A 21,351-nucleotide genomic window follows, 5' to 3' on the forward strand; every position below is an offset into this window, starting at 1 on the left:
TCAGATTAGTGCATTCATGCACTAATCTGATAGTGAAAAGCCATTACCAGAGTGATGCATGCTGGGATAACTCATTTTATTAAGAACGCACTCTTTACTTCAACATCATCAGAAAAATGCCACCATCTTTGTGTGTGTTTTTGTGTTTTAATGTAATTCCAACCTGCTCTTTAGCTGCTTCTGTCTATATTTCATGTTATTGTTCTGTTTCTGATTTCATTTCATCTTTACTTTATTCTGTGTACTCCTTGTCCAGTCCTTTTCTTCTTTCTGTCCATTAGCTGTCCTGTACATTATTTTTTCTCTACCTCACATCTCCTCTGGTTTTCCTCTGCAGACATCCCTGGACTTTTATAGTGACTAAAGGTGACACTTCTTCAGTAATGGAGGATCACGCTGTCTATCAAGGTAGGAATGATTGAAGAAAAAAGGCATGTATATTATATATGATCTTCTGACACGGTGTCCCTTCATAACATTTTAATGCGGTATGATCAAAGTGGTGCCAGTTCAGAAATCCCTGCACGATACCATTGTCATGGTAAATGTCTAACATTTACATAATCTTTCTCTCTCTCTCACCGCGTGTGTTTGTATGTGTCTGTGTGTGTTTTTAGGGACCAAGGCCTCCTCAGAGGCCCGGAGCTCACGTGTCTTTCAGTCCACTTATGGAGAACATTTCACCATCACCACCTGCAGCCAGTGGGTGCAAGGTACTGTCAATCTCTCGCACAGACTGGGGTTTGTTGAGCGACATGTTGGTGGTGTTTGGATTATTCCCAGGGACAGATATACTGAGGCTTTGAAACATTCATGTGGAAACAAATGCCTCAAGCACACACCAGGGAGGAGCAACAGTTTTGCAGTTTGTGCGAGCGTTTCCAAAGTGTGTCTCATCTCTCATTGCATAGAATTTATTGAAGGGCCACAGGCAAGTATTAGGAGGAAACATGGAATAGACAATTATCAATCAAACAGTCAGTCGATCGGACTGAATTTAACAGTTTTCGTGCAAACAAAACGAAACACAGTGCTACTCATAAAAACAGGGATAGATAGATCCAATCAGCTCAACCAGCTCCAGAGTTGAGGACATAATTGAGCAGGAGTGTAAATGCAGTTGTGTCAACAATCTACAAGCAACAGCTCTGTTGGTGGAAATAATAAACATGCACCACTGTTCCAAACCAGCAAGGGCTGGGCAGCTTGCAGCCATTAGCCAGTAATCAGGAAGCAGTCCTATCCTTAGTCCTTGTGAGACACAAGAGACCTTCGGATAGAGTGAAGGGGAGACCAATCAAAAAGCAAGCGAACACAACAAAGCAGCCTAAGGGATGGCTTCCCTTTTTCTTCTATTTATCTTCTTCAAACTTGTAATTTATGGATCCTCCAAATAGAGAGGAGAATGTGGCGGGAGATGGACACAGACTTCAGATCTTGGTTTGGACATTGGAGACACATATTAATACCAGATCTAATTGTAATCTGGGTAAATAATGTCAAGATACAATATGGATGCAAGACAGATGAAAATGGAGTCTTATTAACATCCACATTAATACCATATCTACCTCAACCTGCTCTCTCTCTCTCTCTCTCTCTCTCTCTCTTTCTGTATTTATTTAATAAGATAGAACTGTTGAACTACAGCCATTGTAAATTGCTTTTGTAATTCATGACCTCATTACCATTTTATTTCAGAGCTTAGTGATCGCAGTGAAATACAACAGCAAACAGAGCTTCTGAATTTCCTCTCACTTGCAGTTTGCAACTTGATAGTCAGTCTCAGGATCAGTCCAGGAGCTGTGTTACTGTGTAATGAGCTGCTGTGTTTGTAGATCAGGCAGATCATGACTGCAAACACTTGCACATCAGGATTTTCTTAGTAAGTCAGGCACTGATGTGTTTATTATTTAACAATGACATTTCATTAAACAAGTGCACGGCTCTCTGCTTCTATAGCTCTGTCAGTAACAGACAGTTGAGGAAATGTTTTTGGGTTCTCCGTTTTCTCTTCCAAAATATGTGCTCAAGTTTATTTATTCAAACACATTCCTAGATCTTCATATGCAAATGGGCATACTTCGTCGTCACCTGTGACAACAGGTGGACATGCGCATTAAAGTCAGTTCCACAGTAGTTAAATGTGGCCCAGGCTGTTAAATGTTTTTAAACAAAATCTAAATTTGATTATGTCAGAATATGAAAATCTACCATTAAAGCTTTGCAGTTTTACAAATCCATCTAGCACCACTTGCCATATTGAGGGGTGGTAGTAATGTATTAGGTCTATGAATAACACGCAACCACCTGTCTCAGCTGAGCTACACAGCTAAAATCATTAAACTTATATTTTCCCTGATCAGTGGTTTGCATGACTAAAAATAGTAAACCTGTATCAACATACTCAGCTAACTCTGGTTCGGTCCACACTGACAAAGACCAACAGCCTTTAACTGGCAGCTGTTAAAGGTTGTGATTTCCACAGCAGCAAATACCCACACATAAAGACACACCTACACACACACACACGTTCATGCACAGACAAACACACCTACATATAGACACACACACACACAGGTTCATGCACAGACAAACAACTCCACACTTGTTCCATCATTTTATTTTGGCTCTTAAAATTCTTCTCGAGCAGCAATCGATCAGCCTCAGATATCATCACCACATCATCTTCTTATCAATATGTCTGCCTTGCGCTCAGCTGCCTGGTACGCTGCTTTTAGTGAACCCCTCCATCACAAAGCTGAGTCCAATTAGGTGCTTCTCATCATATATCCAATAGCATCTCTTTTAATGAAACCACCACACTCCAACACGCAGATATACATACAGTGGAAGAAGCTGTGAGACCTGCGCTCAGACATAGTCAGGCAGCCTAACTGTGTGTCGAGCTCCAGATAGTAATTCGGGCTCACAGTCAGATGCATATCCCCTGCTGTGGCAGCCAGACAGAGAACATAATGAGAGGAGAGAGCCCTTCAATTACTATGCTACAAATGCTCTTTGACAGTCTAAATGGACTACAAGCCAAAGCCTTGACGTAAATTAGTTTAATATCTACTACTACAGTGTCTGACCACTGAACTGGGATGTACTTGTGTGTGTGTGTGTGTGTGTGTGTGTGGGTGTGTTTGTGTGTGTTCGTCCCGCAGAGGCAGAGTGGACGGAATGGTTTGACAGGGATGATGAGAGGGGATCTGGAGACTGGGAGAAACTGTCTGACCTGCACGAGGCCTATCCAGAGCGACTGTGTGGCAGTCCCATGGATATACAGGTAAACCTCCCCTGACTTCATACTTGCATGAGTGTGTGTGTGTGTGTGTGTGTTTGCACGCTCACAGGGGAGTCCTGCAGAGGCCAAATTCTGCAAACATGCACCCGCCCCCACACCTTTATAGCTCCGTACAAGATTATATTTCTATAAATTATCTCTTAATCAAATGCGGGCCTGTTCCGACCCATTAATATTAGTCCCACAAGCCCCATTAATTTAAACCCATAGGCTTCTCAGTCAATCACTTTAAAACTCACCCAGACTGTATTTAAAGGTATAGTTCAGAGAGAAATTAAAATCCACTCTTTATCTAGTCAACGCCATGCAGATGGAGGGGTGGGTGAGGTGTTTAAGTCCACAAAACACTTTTACAGTTTAGGGTTAAACAGCATTGCAGCCTATTCAATACAATTGAAGTAACTGGTGACCACTTTTTCAAATGTCAAAAAACGACAGAAAAAAACACAACATGCCTCCATCCTACTCCTGTTGTGCCTTCCGAGTCTCCAAGTCTCCATAAGTCTAGAATTTACACAGTGTATTTGCCTAAATGTCACCTGTTGTCCTCCTTCGCCCGTGGATCAGTGCAACTGGGTTTGCATGTTGGTTGACACATGCAAATCTGCTGTTCTCAATGATGTACAGACCATTTCGTTGAGATGTGTCATTCGGCCATGTCCCACATGTTGTCGATGTCATTGGCACAAAGGTAACCAAGTCGGCAGCATTTATTGGTCCACTCATTCTAAGTTACTGACGCATTGTTGTGGTGAACTGCAGCGTGAAGGGTTGTGTTTAAAGACATTCACAAGAAAAATAATGTCCCTAAGCGCTATCATATGTTTCTGAAGCAACATGGACCACCCTGATAGGTTATCAGCAAAAACACCTAAATGTTGCAGTGTGTTAGAAAGAAATTGCTTTCGCATTATGTACATTTTGATGTACATTTTAAATGAGAGCAATTCGATGAAAGCAGCTTTAATACCTTGTGGACAGTAGCATACAATACTTGTTAAGCAGTAATGCTCCAGACTCTCACCCAATCGTTGTTGAGTTTGAACCACATTTTTTTGAGAAGGCATAAGTTATTTTTATACTTGGCTGCATCAGATTCATCTAGAAAAGAGACTGACTGACATCAGCTCTCTGACCCACAACCTCTTATGCTCCAGCCTGGTCGCCTCCATGTGTCTCTTCTCATATGGTGTGTCTGAGTCTTTTTCACTGTGTTACTTATGTACTCGCTTTCTCTGCCTCCTTTTCAGTGTCTCCATAACCTATTGCCTCTCTATCATCTCCACCAACTTTTTCTCTTTGTTTTTCTATCTGTCTCGTCATCTTGTGCCGGATCTCTTCCCTTTCCAAGACTGAGCTTTGATTCATGCAGTTCTTATGTGGTCATGTGTTGGTGAATAAAGTTAAAACAGGGACAATTGCTATGCATATGTATAAGTTGTCAGTCAAGACCTAATTAATAGTGAAACAAATTGAATTGAAAGAAGTCGTATTGCAACTTTTGTTGAAAAGGTATTTATAGGATGACATCTGGGAATAAAAGGTATTAAACTACAAGCAGGCCACTGATAAAACATCTAGTTATATTTGTTGTGATATTGTATGCATCATATGTACCAGAGTTGAATCAGCAGTTAACGTGTTACTGCTGTAGAAGAGGCTGCTTCATGACACTGCCACCTGATGAACTGGACAACCAGGAACAACACTTCTACAATAACAAGATAAACAAGAATCAAGTAAAAGTAGTTGCCATGATTTAGCTTTCATTAGCTTATTGAAGAACAAATATAGCAAAGTTAACATTGCGTGATGTTGGCAAACATAAGGAGGTGTTGATTTAAAAGAGTAATAATTGACAATAATTCAATCTATTCAGGTAAAAAGAGAGTTGTGAGCTTAGTCAAGAGATACAGTCCAAGAGTATTTTCTTGCCTCACAACAAGGACTAGAAGCAGAGACTGGAGGCATGTGGCTCATGCTATCCCTCTTAAGTGGAAAAAATGTAGCTTCAACAAATTCCAAAGATATTTCATTTATATGTGTCTCCAAAAGATATAAAAATAGCAAAGAGAAGACACTCAGTATCTCAACTGTTGTTCTCACTGTGGCCGTGACGTCAGCTTACTTGATACTTACTAATAAAGTACAGGGCACAAGGTACTATCTGTAGATGACTTTAGTTTATTCGAAATCATATGTTTACACTGTCGTAAGGGCAAGGAAGAATTTCCAACAATTTTTTTAGAAATAAACAATACACAAAATAATATAAGCAGTTATTAAATTATATATTTTTTCTGACATTAGATGTTTCTTGATGTGAATTGTTTAAATGCTTGTAGTGTGACTTCCTAGTTTCAACTACAGTAAAGATTATCTGTAGCTTAAAGTGCTTCTTATAAAGACTAGTTCGCAGCTGGAATATGTTAGGTTGGATGTAGCTTTTACAGTTTTACTCTATATGCAAAACCGGATTTATTCCTCTTCTTATTCTAATGTGTCAGGTAGACAGCACAGAGGTTGAAGCGATATCTTTCCTTTCATCTGATCTCTGATCAGCATTAAGGATTTGATAATTTACCATCCATTGTGGTCTATTGTCTCTTCTGATGCTGCTCATCATTTCAGGACATCAGAGTGATAATGTCCTGTTGACCAACACTTGTCTAGGTTATTTTATCACGCTTTGTGCATATAATGACCGCGATAAGGGGGAGAGAATTGGGATGATGATGCTGAGGCTGGTCTTTTAATAAACTTTGCTGCATATTAGTGTACAGTTGACACAAAAGCAAAGAAAAATCTAGTTTTTGTCCATTTTAAACCAAGGATAGGCAAAGTGCTGATACAAAAAATATATTAAATTTCAAGTATCCATTTTTCCTGTTAACAAAAAGGGAAGGGAAAGTAGCAGCAAAAAGAACATCAACAAACGAAACTACAGTCTACTTTGGACTAAATAATTGTAAATTAACATTACGTCCAAAAAAATGATGTAATGTGGTTCTGATTTGTTTTGGATTATCTGAGCATCCTACGGAAATATGAGGTCTCAACAACAACATCAACAAACGAAACTACAGTCTACTTTGGACTAAATAATTGTAAATTAACATTACGCTTTAAAACTCGTTAAATTATTTTTTTTGTAATGGATTCTAGAATCCTGCGCACAGGTATATACGTGTATGTAGCACCTTAGCTAACAGGCTATCTTACCGAGGCGAGTCCGCATGGTTTACGTTACGATGTCAAACCTCCTCCTCACATGCGCGTGTCCGCCGCCGCTCGTCCGGCCCGGCTCTACGCGGGTCCGACGAGCGGACCAGTATAGCGGGTCCGGCCCGCTCGTCCGGCCCAGCTCTACGCGGGTCCGACGAGCGGACCAGCGTACAGCGTGCACGTAGTTATTTTCGGGCCATGTTGGGTGAAGTTCTCCCGAACTATAGACCTCCTGTTGCGCGATGCAGTAACAGCGGACGCCGCCATTGGTCCATGTTTTGTCACTACTGCACATGCGCGACTTTCAGAGATAGGAAGGAAGCGAGATGGCTCACTCCTCAGCAGTTTCCATCAGTACCTCCGGTAAAACAACGTTTTGGTTCAGCTGCACGGCACGAACAACACGCGCTATGACGTAACCAACGACTCATCGACGAGTATATCCGTCGTCGACTGTTTTTGTCATCGAATTTTGTCGACGACTTCGACTAATCGTTGCACCCCTAGTCTGAATACAGCAATACGTCATAGCTAATAAAATTTGATATTCTGGTCAAACATAAACAACCGCTGTCAAGTGTTGATACGTGCTCTGATTGCCTATCTGTAAAAGTCAGCCAAATGAATGTATGTTGTTTTAATGCAGTAGTCAGGCAATAATGTTTACAGTTATGATCTAAATCCCATGCTGTACAAGATACAAGTAGTTTTCCATAGAGCAGGAAAGGGAGAAGGTTAGCCAGCTGAGAAGCTGGAGGTTTACAGTCAGTTGCCTCCAGCCATCCAATTAACAGCTCTTGGTTACTGATCCTCTTCTTACATTAGCCGTTGTGATATTCAACACTGATCTCCTGTGTTTGGGAGTTGAAATAAGATAATGGAATAACATTTTAACTGCGTCATCAGTACCTTCGTGCAGTTTGATACAATGTGAAGACAATAAAAGGCCAACTTTGAAGTATCGCTGAGATAAAGTTACGTTGGATTACATGCTGCATTATTTGCTTTGATACCCTTGTGCGTGTGAAGGAAGTCTGAATGCAACATGAGAATGGCAGTGACCTCCCAATACACAGAGAGGTAATAAGACTAAGCATAGTCAATGCCTCTTGCACAAAAAAAAGGCCACCATAAATAAATTCAGCAATGGGGTGTGATGAAATCCTTTAGAATCATCTCAGCTACACACAGCCAGTAACAATAATGTTGTATTAATGGAGTTTCAAACAGAGGACCCCACATGGATGTCAGCTCCAGATGCTTCTGTGTCCAGTTTCATTTTAGTTGGTCTGTCCATGCAGTCAAGTGATCATCAACCCGAAGCCAGTCTGTCATTACTGTGCTGCAGGGACATGACAGGGTTGCAGCCAATGAATGTGGTTCAGCCTGGCACCATAAAGCTGCAGCTGTTAACCTTCCATCAATGATATGCAGTAGCACTAGGTCTGCCCGCTCAGCCTCCAACACCCATTACCATAAAAAATAAGGCTTCAACTGCTCTTTTTATATGGATAGTGTGCAATTTTTGTACCTCAGTGTCCTCTTCTTTTTTTTAATAATGCACAATTTGTCCTTTATGTGCTCTTGTCATCTTACTGGACTGTTTTTTTTTTTGCTGTACGATAAAATAAATAATTCCAAATGGATAGTTTGCATGAAAAAATGATTTCCTTAAATGTACTAATCTTAGTGTCATATCTTTTTATAATCAGCCTTTTACAATGTAGCAAGTCTCTGGAAATGTTATTCTGTTTTCATAAACATCTAAGAAGAACTGGTATGTCTCTCATAGCTTGCCAGCTCTATGTGTCATCATTTTTCCACAGAGCCTGGACAAAGTCATGGTTTTCCTTAGTTTGCAGTTTTAACTGTCTAATTTGCTTCTGTGGGATCTCTATTTTTAGTGTTTTTACTTTTTGTCTCATTCCAAAAAAATGATGTAATGTGGTTCTGATTTGTTTTGGATTATCTGAGCATCCTACGGAAATATGAGGTCTCAACAACAACATCAACAAACGAAACTACAGTCTACTTTGGACTAAATAATTGTAAATTAACATTACGCTTTAAAACTCGTTGAATTATTTTTTTTGTAATGGATTCTAGATGTACTAATCTTAGTGTCATATATCTTTTTATAATCAGCCTTTTACAATGTAGCAAGTCTCTGGAAATGTTATTCTGTTTTCATAAACATCTAAGAAGAACTGGTATGTCTCTCATAGCTTGCCAGCTCTATGTGTCATCATTTTTCCACAGAGCCTGGACAAAGTCATGGTTTTTCTTAGTTTGCAGTTTTAACTGTCTAATTTGCTTCTGTGGGATCTCTATTTTTAGTGTTTTTACTTTTTGTCTCATTCCAAAAAAATGATGTAATGTGGTTCTGATTTGTTTTGGATTATCTGAGCATCCTACGGAAATATGAGGTCTCAGTGCCTGAGATCGAGTGTCTGCACTTTCCTGTTGTTGCTTTGACGTTTGTAAAGTTGTTCTGTAATGTGACAAAAGCACTTAAATGTGTTTTTGAAGTTGAAATTGAACATTTGGGGAAAGGCTGTAGAACTGGATGTGGGACTCTCATCCCTGCATTTCCTCTTTGAGACAGATGTTGACAGACAACATTGGGCTCACTTGCTGACACTGTACTGCACATGGAATTTTTGTGAGAAATGTCATAAAGTAGGAGCATTTAGGCTAAACTATTTATAACATGGCACAGAACAAGTATTGAACAGAGCACATTTAACTGGGGAAAACCACAACGTTCAGTAAAATAACTGAGCCCTAACCCATAGTGCTAGTGGATGTCATTAAATTCCTACTATTTGCCAGCAATAAAAGGCAGAAACTTGAAAAAAAGCAAATGTCTGGTAGAAAGTGTCTTCATTTCAAGTGCCTGCACATAACCATACACTAGATTATTTGCAAGGATGTTTCTTTTATCTTTATCATTGGTGTGTCATGGAATTTGATAGTTAGGTTTTGGCGCCTGTCATGTTTCTCATTCTTTTCTCCCGTGTCCAGGCTGAAACCCATGATGGTATACCATCCAACCAGACAGGAGATGTGATCCACAAGAAGGACAAGGACTACGGCTTTGTCTGCCTCAACAAGGACCAGGCTCATGGCCTCTGTCGCAACTACAGGGTCCGCTTCCTCTGTGGGAAACTGGGTACGTTTAAAACTTTGTGTGTTTGTAAGTATTTATTTTATATAAGTATGTGCTTGGAATATTCTGTCTTTGATGCTCTAGGTAATCTTTGTTTCTGTTCAACGAGGATTAATGGATCTCACAAGTATATTATGGAGCCAGGGGTGTCCAAACTACGGCCCGCGGGCCAACTGCGGCCCACCATCAGTTATTAATTGGCACGCATTAATGTCTAAAAATATATATAAAAAAATACGGGGCCCGCAAGGCTGTGATTGGTCGTCTTACTACATCCTTTCCGGAGTCACATTACTGGTTTCATGCCTCATAATATCGGCAGAAACCACGGAGCATTTAAAAACGAATATGGACCAAATAGAAGATGGTTTGGCCGAAGAGATCCGAAATGTATGATCACTTGTATAGCCCGTCATTGACGGAATACAAGGACACGCAGATGGCCTGCAATTCGTGGAAGGTGATCTCGGCTAACGTCGGTTTGCAGGTCGACGAAGGTACAAAGCTGTGGAGAAAGATCAGGGACAAATATGTCCTCCAGAAAAAGTAATAAACAGTCGACGACGACTGCCACACACAAAGAAGGTGTCTCTAAGGTCGTCTTCGACAAAAAAACGTTACTCCACCTGGTGTTCTGGTGGTGAATTGCTTTGCTGATTTGCCAGCTGTCCATCAGGACGCCGCAACGCGGCATGAGTGGCCCAGTCCTCCGTATTTTTTTTTGTATGTGGCCCTCGGGACAAAAAGTTTGGACACTCCTGGCCTAAGCTGATCAGTGCTGGTATATACTGTCCACAAACATGCTGGCTGTGCTCCAGAGAGTGTGTTGTGTGTGGGCAGGCTGCTATGGTTGGAATGCATGGGGCCCACATCATGCTGCAGGTAAACACTATCGAATAGCCAGCGCATAGTTCACAGGCTGTGCACAAACAATACAGAGATACCATGGACCAATGTCTGGGCTTGTCGCTATGTGTCTGCATGTGTGTGACTGTGTGTTATGAGAGCACAAGTGAATGTTGGCATGATCTACAATTACCCCACACGCACACAAAATGTGTCATAGCGCATCTACACCCTCCCACATAATCAAGGAAAATCTTCTTAACCAGCCAAGATGTAATTTTAGGACAAAATTGATTTTTTTAAATGAATGGCAAATGAAAACAGATACGACACTGTATTAGTAAAAAATGTTGAACCACAAGTTGTGCAAACACACATTTTCATTAAATTGTTTGTTTGGCTTAATAGAGGTTTGGGAAGACAGAAATGCCTTTAAAAAACAGAGATCCAGGATGGCACCACAGATGTTTGCCTGAGTTTGTTTTGCAAAAGCTATTTGTATAAATTTAATTACTTGCCTTTATTTAAACTTGAAAATAATCATTGAGGGCTAGCTGGCCCTTATTCACAATAATGCCGGGTAAAAATAAAAGACACAAGGTAAATGAAAGCATTTTATTAAAAAAAAATCTGAAAATACTTGCTTTCAAAATTGGATACAAGTATGAAAGAAAGACAAGAAAAACAGAAGTTTAAGTGTGTGTGATCATGGATTTAAATTGTCCAAGGATTCCCAACAACATATTTGAACAGTTCGTTGTAAAGACTTCCAGGTGGTTGGAGAACCTAAAAGCAGATTTTTGAAGCCCAGTTACAGACAGTTTGATATGGTCCAGAACATTAGTCGAGCATAGAAGTGATATAAGACGGCAGTTTCCCAATCAGGGCGTTGTAGATAACAAATTCATATGCCTATCACGTCTTTTAGACAACCCAGCTTTTCATACAGGATGCAAGGATAGGTTCGAAAGCGTAACCAGTAATAAAGCTAAGGGCAGAATGATGAACAGCATCCAAGGGTTTAAAAGTGGAGGCAGAGGCCTGACTATAAATCACATAATTCATAGCAGAAGGGAAAACAGCTTCAACAATCCTTTCCCTACACGACATAGGGAAGTAAGCTCTATTTCTACACAAATAATGTTTTTATCAGCATTTATTATTATATCTATATGGTATTGAATGTGAATATGTCATCTTTTCAAATTATTCAAAATATTGGAAACCTGCAGACAACAACATAGACTCAGTTTTTTGTGCATTCAATATGAGTAAGACACAATGTGGAGAAAATTTAAAGAATGTTGCAGGTTTTCCATTGCTACGAGAGCAGAGTCAGCCAAATAATACAATATAATCTGCATGCAAATGTACATTGCAGACAAAGATGAAATAAAAGTATTATTATAAAACGTGGAATTTAAGAGAATATTGTATATTCTCTTAAATTGTTTTGGTTCTTATGCACCACAGCAGTGAGGCAACTTCCTTGGAATTTAAAAAGCCAACAAATATGTTTTTGATTCTGATTTGAAAGAAGAGATCTTCTGCTTTGATGAGCAGTTGAAAGTATGAGAGAGGTAACAGTACTGGTAATCTGTCCCACTGTGTTTTTGTCTTGGAGGGGGAGGTGGCTTGAGGTGGGATGAAGATGCAGTATATCTTCTTAACAGCCTGGTAGCCAACACTGTTTGGACTGGTAAACCAGAGCGTTTGGTGGTCTCTCCCCACCACATTGGTTTATCTACGTTCATGTTTAAAATAAAATGTATAACATTGCTATATTGTCATGGATCACACAAGGGTTGATACCAAATATAACTTTGTCTCTCTGCTCAGTCACAAGGAAAAGCTTACACTTGATGTGAGACATCAGCTGATTATTGATCCTCAGAGTCAGAAGGAACAACTGTAGACCAGCTCTTTGTCGTTCCAAGGACAAACCCTGAACACACTGGAGAGATGCTTTCAAAAATACTGCCATACATTTTTTTATTTCTCAGCTGACTAAAACACAAGGTACTGTCAACAGAAAAGAACTATCAAATACATTTTTAGTGTGAATATCTCCCCAGGTACACATGTGCAGATTGAAGTTTCTTAAGGTACTTTGTAGGTCTGTTTTCACAGGAATCTTGTTAAATCTGCAACAGTTCTCATGTTGACTAAAGCTGTCTCTGTGTCTTCTGTCTCTTCATGTGATCCCAGACTGACTCAGAGCTCAAGTGGGGTCACACCTTATTTTGTAAGACTCTTCATTGTCGTTGATGCTGAAGATCTCTAGTACCCAATCTGGCCTGCGAAAACCTTGGGAATCACAAGGAGGGGCTGAGAGAGATGGATGGGTAAAACATCCAGGCCACCTAGCCTACTACAACAATAGTTAGACTGAGGGAATTGCATTTGCATTCTTAATCTAAAAGTGAGAGAATCACAATCGGAAGCAGCCCTGAATCTAAGTAATTCAAATGATTCTCAATCAGACATGCTGTGAATTTTTTTTCCATTAATGGAGCTGATATATTGTTCTTGCAGGAAACACGATTATCATTTTCCCACTTTAAAGTGTGGGAATATGGGAAAACAGTGTTCTTTTTCAAAATAGAGCAAAACCTGCTAACTAGCTGAGCCAGTTGGAGTGACGCTTCTACAATCACTCATGACACACTGTAAAAGTTATTGAGTGAAAAGGCTTAAATATGATTAGACTGATTCATAACCTCATGGCTGGACAGGTATACAGTCAACATGCTAAATCGTGGATGTAGTTCGGAAAAATTGGAACCGTAATGCCTCAATCATCAATCTATGATGTCATTGTATCATATTTGCATTTTGACTGGTATCAGCAGATTTCAGCATGTTATAAATCCATCTAATGTCCAGTTTAACTAATTCACACATACAGCTCCTCAGGGTACTGTCCAATAAAGTTTGGGGTATAACAGACAAACAGCTTTTGTCTGTCACAAAGACCAGAGCCTCTGTCTGGGTAACAAACCAAACTAGAAATTAGAAAGTAACTGTGGTTTGCGCATGCAGGTGCTCAATAAAAAGTTCCTGAAAGGGTTAAAAAGTGCCAATTCATTTTCAAAGAGCAATGGCCATTCCGGACACTCCGCCAGCTGACCAATGTATGAATTTGATCATGCACTCTGACATTTGGGAATGCAGTTCTGGACTTTGGTTCTAGACTTAAATACGCTCACAATGCAATACATGGACTTTTCAGATATCTTACTGGTGTGACTCTTTGACTGTGTCGGTCATTCTGTGTGGTCTAACTCTTATCACCCTCCTCTGTAGTTCGTCCACAGGCCTCCATATCCATCGACATGTTGTCTAACAGCAGCATCCTGGAGCTTGCTGAACAACCAGAGGGCTGGGGCTTAGGGGATCGAGTGGTGGTGGCCAGTACTGATTACTCCATGCACCAGTCTGAAGAGTTCACTCTGTTGCCCTGCCCGACTTGCACATCCAACCAGGTCAAGGTCCAAGGTAAGAGAAGCAGTGACCTGCAGTGTGTTACAATGTAGCCATCAAAGGTTTTGCGCCTTCTGGGTTATCATTCAAATTTGATAACTGCTTAATTGTAATAAAAACATGCAAACTATTCACTGGTTACACCATTTTAATTTATATCTGTCGAGGAGAACCTATGGGGTTTAGGAAATTGTATTATTATTTTCCTACATTTATTGACAATAATTCAAATATCTTTTTGTTATAGTCAGTCATATTCGACACCAGGGAGGTGAATGTTCAAGGCAGGTGTAATCAATCAGTGAGCATGTCACTGTGCTCCAAGTATTTATGTTGTGCAATAGTAGGAGTAGAATTGACGTTGGCTAATTATTAATAATCATGAAATATGATTATTAAAATGACAACTATTTATTAAAAATAATCAAGAATGATAAAGCTATTAAATAAGAACAGTAACACATTTAATTAGAAATGATACGGTTATCCATTAATAATAGTTAAAATAATTAATGAAAACAATAAAATTGTCAATTAAGAATAATACAAATCTGTAATCATTGCTTATTGTCGCGGGGCACCACCCTGGTTACAGGGACCAACAATTCAATCTATAAAATATCAGTCTCAATGATATAAGTTATATTAATAATCTCAATATATAGTATTAATGATTATATAATAAACAATGAAGGGTTTTAAGTTCGAACACAGGCAATCATAATCCAGCTGCAATCACATACATATGCACAAATAATCACAGACTAGAGGTACTTTAATTACAAAACCATTTATTAAAAAGGGGAAATAAAGTTATAATGTTATTCAATGATTCATCATTTTAACAAGCTCCGATATTTCAAAGAAACACAGCAGCAGCACTTATCACAATTCAGAAAATACATGTAAAACCGGCGGTCTACCTATGTATGTCTATCTCGGTGTGTGTGGGTGTGTCTGTGTCAAAGTGTCTCTCTGTGTGTGTGTGTCTATGTGTGTGCATGTGAAATAAAGTTAGTGTTATTTAATGATTCATTATTTTAACAAACTCCCATATTTCAAAGATAACAACAGCAGCCGCTTATCACAATTTAGAAAACACATGTATTCATCTATGTGTATCTGTGTGTGTGTATCTGTCTGTGTCTATCGATGTGTCTCTGTGTCTGTGTGGGTGTGTGTATGTGAGTGTGTGTGTGTGAGAGAGCGAGAGAGAGAGAAAAAGAAGGGGGCGTGGCGATGACGCAGTCACGTCACAACCAAGATGGCGGCCGATCATGATTCGTGGAATCAAGGCCTAAAAACTCTCAAAATGGCGGATTGACTACAAAACAAGATGGCGGAGCCGTTATGAATTTAGAGCCAGAATGGGAGGAGAGGGAGAGAGGAGGCGTGGCAATAATGGACTCAAAATGGTGGTTTAACTTGCGTTATTAAAAATGAGTCTATGTTAATGACACCATGTGGCCGGAGCTCACACTGGTGGTCGTCACATGAATTACACAAAGGGATTTTCAGACAAAGGGAATTCTTTGTCTCTGCTTTGGCGTGGGAAAAATGGCCGATAAACTAAAAGTTAAGGTTGCCCCCTTTAGCAACTAAATCAGCTGGGAGGCCCCGAAGGGGCCTGGTGATGTCTTCAGAGCAGGGTAAAATGGCTGCGATTATTGATGTCTCAGTGGTTTTGTTCTACCTGAGAGGTCCTGCCTCCTTGAGGTGCTGGTCATGGGATGATGCTGGCTTTTAGCCAATTGAGTGTCAGAGGTCAAAGGAGAGTGGGAGCGGCCAGGAGCAGAGCAGGGGTTTCTGGGGAGACCCCAGGGATTAAGTTAACACCAGAAAATACAATCTCCGTGCTGGATCTTAGAGGGAGACTTTAGCTGGCTTCATCTTGGCTCAAAGGCCACGCTTTTACGATCCATTGTGTGTGGATCCCAGCACATGGTTAGTTCTGTAGGGACTCTTGCCCAACAGTCCCCCTTTTGGTCTTGAGAGTGGGCTGTGACCCCAGTCTCCAGGGCAAACTATGGTCGAGAGTCCAGTGATAATCCATGAGAGGTAGTCCTTGAGTGGAGTTGAAGCATTGAAAATTAGTTCATTATGAGGCAGAGAGGCATAAATGTCTTCGAGGCATGAGTCTAAACAGAGAGAGGTAGTTGTCTGGGCAGACAGGCTAAATAACATATATTCTAAAACACGGCACACATTTTTCAATTTCACATAATGCTTATCGGCAGTTATTGTTAAAATACCAATGAATTTCGGTGAAGAGTGAAATGAAAGAAAAGTGGAAACACGAACAGAAGAAAATGTTTGAGTAGATACTGGTGTTTTGAGGTAAACTTGTGTGTTATCCTGTCAAACCCAAACATTTAGAGCGGCGAGTCACGTTCTGTTGTTCGCTAATCTGTGAATTTACGATAAATCCTATTTCTAGGTTTTCAGATCTACAGATATTGGAATTTCACTGCCAAGACTGAATTGCCAAGTGTACCCGTGAGGGCTGCACAACCGTAGTGGTAACGACTTCAAAATCCTCAACGAGGTCTAAGGAGGTTCACTACCTGAACTACGTTATACAATTTACTGACCGAGGGTCTAAAGCATGCAGCTATTGATGGAGTGAGTGGTTTGAGCGTTTTTTTTTTTGTTTTGTTTTTTTGTTTTAAAATTGGGATTTCTTCCCCCCCTTTTCAGATGTGGAGGTGAGAGGGGGTTTCTGGCAGCGCCTTGGTCCTTCCCCGTCATTGAAGTCATCTTTGGGAGTGGAGAAGGAGGGTGTCTGCTCCTTGTTTCGCCAACGGGGTTCAGTGTCTGGTCTCTCAGTGGAGCCTGGAGGAACACGTGGCACAATGTCTTCTCATTGCTTCATCCACACATCTCCGTATTTACTCCTCTGTCCCAGGATGCATCCCATGTGTTGGATTTCGGTCACCACATCTATACTCCTGGTACTGATAGGGTTTCCGTCTGTTCAAGCCCCTGCTTCTCTGTTGAGAGGGATTCAGGTGCTGAGGTCGAAACTGTTTGTGGGGCTGGTTGAAATCCTCACCCCCTTGGTTTTGTGGGGCGCCCTGTTGGAAGGGTCGCTGTTCCTGGTTCTCTTTGCTGGGGTTCATCTTGGCGTGGGGAAAGTTGTCATCTTCCAGCGCCGGGTCCACATTTAGTTGGATTTGAACTGCCAGAACCACGGTGTCGTCTTCGTTGAACCCTCGGTTGTCTGGGTCGAAGCGATAAATGTCTTTTTTTTTTTAAGGGGCTCTAGCTGCCGGGTGCAGATTTCCTCTCTTTGAGGGGGTGCTGAGTCATCAGGGTCTTTTGACTCGTGTGTTCCACAGTATTCATCTTTGTGGCCACCATCTCTTGCACCGGGAGTGGAGGACCATCCAGGACGCGACCGTGAGTCATGGTGCGCCCCTGCCTGAGTGGCAGACTGGGAATCTCCTTCAGCCCTCCAGGACGGATTCCTTCCGTCGTTGTGGTGTGGATCAGCATGGCTCCGTGCAGGATGTGTTCCTTCTGGCTGGAGTGGATGCTGTGTGTCCGCTGGAAAGGCATTTGGAGTGCCTCATAGCGGTCCCAGGTCACTGCACGTCTAGGGGTTGAGTCCGGCCCCCCCTTTTGGTGTTGAGGGGGTTGGAGCGGTCGACTGCTGGGTGTGTCTGGCTCTCCAGAACAAAGCTTCCTCTGCATGAGGGTTGCGTAGCTGTGCTCGCAGCTTTTCTCCCAGTGTCTCTGTTCCGCTGGCTCCACCGGAAATGACGTCAGCTCCTGGCCCTGTCATCAGGGATATCAGCTCGAGGGGGGGGCAGCTCTGTCTGACTGTACCCCCCTCTCTGCTGACCTTTGACCTTCACGTGCAGAGTTTCGTGCTCCTGCACCGCCTGGTCCTGTTCTGTGCGGGTCTCGATGATATGCCGCAGGTGGGAGTTTTTCTCCTGCTCCGCTCGACATGCTGCTTGCATGGCCTGGAGCTCCTTCGCATGTTCTTTGGCCTGGAGCTCGGCTCTCTGCTGGAGAATGTTTGTCAGTTGACCCAGAGCATGGGGTATTTTTGGATGCGGGCCAGTAGGGGTTGATCAGGTGAATGGACAGTTCTTTAATCTTACGATCGCAGGTACTTCAATCATACTCACTCAACTCACTCACCGCATCATTAGAAAAATTTAACAGACCGCTACAGTCTCTTATAGGACGTCTGGTCCTGAGGGAGCAGTTGCCCCATGGTGTTACATGCTACTCATCTTCTGAGAAAAGGCACCTGGTGGACTGCTCACGCTTGCTTAGAAAAAGTGGGTAAAACACTTAATTAAAAACTACACAACAAGATGAAGAGGTGAGCTTCACCCTGTGTCTAAATAGTGTCACTGAAGGATAGCACGGTGGCTCAATCCTTAAGACCTAGTTGGTTAACAAACAAGTCTCAACAAAACTAGTCTCTCAAATCTAGTTTGTTTCCTTAAAATTAAAAAGCATGCAGAAAATCTCCTATAAAAATAACTAACTACTGAAACGCAGTTAGCAACCAACCATAATTTCACAAAAGTCTGTTTAGCAAAGGGAATTAAGAATGAAGAAAATTCAAAAAGAAATGAGTTCTAAACCTATTTCTCTCTTCAAAAATTAATCATAATTATTGTGCATTGAAATGACACAACCATTGATATGCTATAAGCAACCAATCACGTATACACAAGGCACTAGTATACCTGCTTGGGACAGGTGCAACGGGATTAAAAATAAAACTTTCAAAGAGAAATTAATTTCCAAAATTATCTTTCTTTTTCTTAAAATTATTTATGATTATTGTGCATCGAGAACACAAACACCGCTTGCAATCTGCAGCCAACCATGGATACACCAGGCACTGGTATACCGGTTTTGTAAAGGTTCAAATGTATTAAAAATAAAACTTTGCCAAGAAGAAATTTCGAAATTTCTTTCTTCTTTAACAACGAATCATGATCAATTCAAAATGAGAGGGGAAAAAAAATTAATTAAAAAAATATATATATATATTTATGGGGAAAATGAATCTGGATTATTGTACACAGTATTATGATACAGCTGGAGTTAGATTGCCTCACACGGGGCACCATTTATGTTGTGCAATAGTAGGAGTAGAATTGACGTTGGCTAATTATTAATAATCATGAAATATGATTATTAAAATGACAACTATTTATTAAAAATAATCAAGAATGATAAAGCTATTAAATAAGAACAGTAACACATTTAATTAGAAATGATACGGTTATCCATTAATAATAGTTAAAATAATTAATGAAAACAATAAAATTGTCAATTAAGAATAATACAAATCTGTAATCATTGCTTATTGTCGCGGGGCACCACCCTGGTTACAGGGACCAACGAGTCAATCTATAAAATATCAGTCTCATAATGATAAATGTCAAATCAATAATTTCAATATTCACTGTTAATTAAATAATTATTAATATTAAATATTGAGATTATTAATCTAATAATTAGCCAACGTCAATTCTACTCCTACTATTGCACAACACAGATTTGTTGCAAATTTAATGAAAAAAACAATATAAACTTTACATTAATCAAATGTGAGCTGATTCCCTTTCTCAAAGATATATGCGGATGTTGCTATAGAAACAGCAGCCAATCACTCTCTCAACAGTACGGCTATAACAATTCTCGATCCAAAAGTGAGTCCCCAGTCCAGACTTCCGTCTTCTGGTTCGCCAAACGCGAAGACGGAACTGCAACACTTGTCCCTGCTTAACTCCACACGCTCCCACAGCAGCAGGAGTAGCCATATCTATTCACACTCCAATCCAATCACAAGCACAGCCCCGCCTTATCTCAACCAACACACAAAAGTGACTTGAGAGTTTTGGAGGTCGGAGGGGTTCTGACGGTTTTACCTTTACAAAAGTTTGTTGTAAAGTCTGCGTGTTGTTGCTGATCGGGAGAAGACATCTCGTCTCTTCAGTTGGAGTCAGGAAGAAATCATCTGCTGGATGTTTTGGTTGTTTGGCATGTTAAGGAGACTGAAACAGACTTTGCAAATATACACAAAACTGTGAGTGACACGAACACACAACCGCTTTTTGAACATGTTCTTTCGTGTTCCTACTGTTCCAAATGTTGGTGTTTTAATAAAACCCACAAACTAAACACCCCCCTCAAAACAGTGCGCAGTTGTCATGTTTATGTCCACTCATTCATTCTGGATGTCCTCTTAAAGATCCCATATGAAGCTGTTTACTTTCTTTCAGAAATATTATAATTACTGCATCAAGCTTTCCTCAATCCCTCCTTCTTTTACGCTCTCAGAGCCTGTCTCCATCAGTGGAAAACAAAATTCATGACTCTTGTTTTGTTTCTATTTCAATTGCTTCTATCCTTCTTCTGAAGTTAGCATACCAGAGATAACACAGATAGTAAGTCACTGTAGCTGCAGTGACGAACCTCCTCTATAACAGGAATTGTTAATGTGCTAGAAGCAGAGGGGAGAGTAGAAGTGAGTACAGATATTGAGGACTCTACTCATTTGAATAGACAGACGGCAGGTTGTTTTGGAGCTTAAAATAAAGAGGGGATGTTCTTAGCTTAAAATAGGTGAGTCAGAGATAACTGAGGTGTGTCCTACTCTATTCCAGCTCCTGTGGAATGCATCGGGCACAACTCAGTTTCCTCTGTAAGGAGGAAAAATACCCTGTATGCTTTTCATTCATGAATATATTATTAAACTTAACTTAAAATAAAAAAAAAAAAACAGATAACACAAGTCACAGCAATCGTATTTAGTCAGTCACTCCAAAAATTGAGAATTTGTCGGTATGTTGCCAAGCTGCATTAAATGTAATTGGTCATTGTCTCAAGTAGCTCAGTGAGGAGAGAAAGACGCTAACTGTTCCTAGGATAACACGTCAATCTTCTATCTATCTGAATGGATTGCATTACAAAGCAAGAAACAGAGACAATGAGGGAAATAATCGTACATACATTCAATATTTTGAATTGAAAATATAATCCTGCAAATGTTCATATTACATCCAGTTGTGAAATATATTATATGTTTAAGACCATGCTAAAGATGGCAATGTAATCCAGGGAGGTGGCCATGCACACATGCTTCCACCATTACACTCTCACCACAGTTCACAGCTCAGCCTCAGAACGCCTGCTGTGAGTTGGCATGCACATGTTAGGCCATTCACTGAGGGTGTAGCAAAGACAATTTTCACAAAAAGACATCTTTCATTTTATTTGAAGGATTTTTTTCTAAATTGAAATGGCAAGTCATGTAGAGTCAGCTTTACTTTCCCAGCACATA

The 21,351-nt window shown here is 40.5% G+C and overlaps 1 protein-coding gene across 1 annotated transcript in view; it reads left to right on the top strand.

Annotated features, from left to right (window-relative positions):
- The window catches only part of cemip (cell migration inducing hyaluronidase 1), an 86,040-nt gene that overhangs the window by 18,703 nt on the left and 45,986 nt on the right, over nt 1-21,351 (top strand). Inside the window, exons 6-10 of the mRNA XM_062390777.1 lie at nt 338-408; nt 618-713; nt 3,171-3,292; nt 9,560-9,707; nt 13,857-14,048. Of these exons, the coding sequence (XP_062246761.1) occupies nt 338-408; nt 618-713; nt 3,171-3,292; nt 9,560-9,707; nt 13,857-14,048 (629 nt within the window). The remainder of the gene's footprint in view (nt 1-337; nt 409-617; nt 714-3,170; nt 3,293-9,559; nt 9,708-13,856; nt 14,049-21,351) is intronic.

The sequence above is a fragment of the Platichthys flesus genome, chromosome 1, assembly GCF_949316205.1.
Source record: "Platichthys flesus chromosome 1, fPlaFle2.1, whole genome shotgun sequence".
In the NCBI taxonomy this organism is placed as follows: Eukaryota; Metazoa; Chordata; class Actinopteri; order Pleuronectiformes; family Pleuronectidae; genus Platichthys; species Platichthys flesus.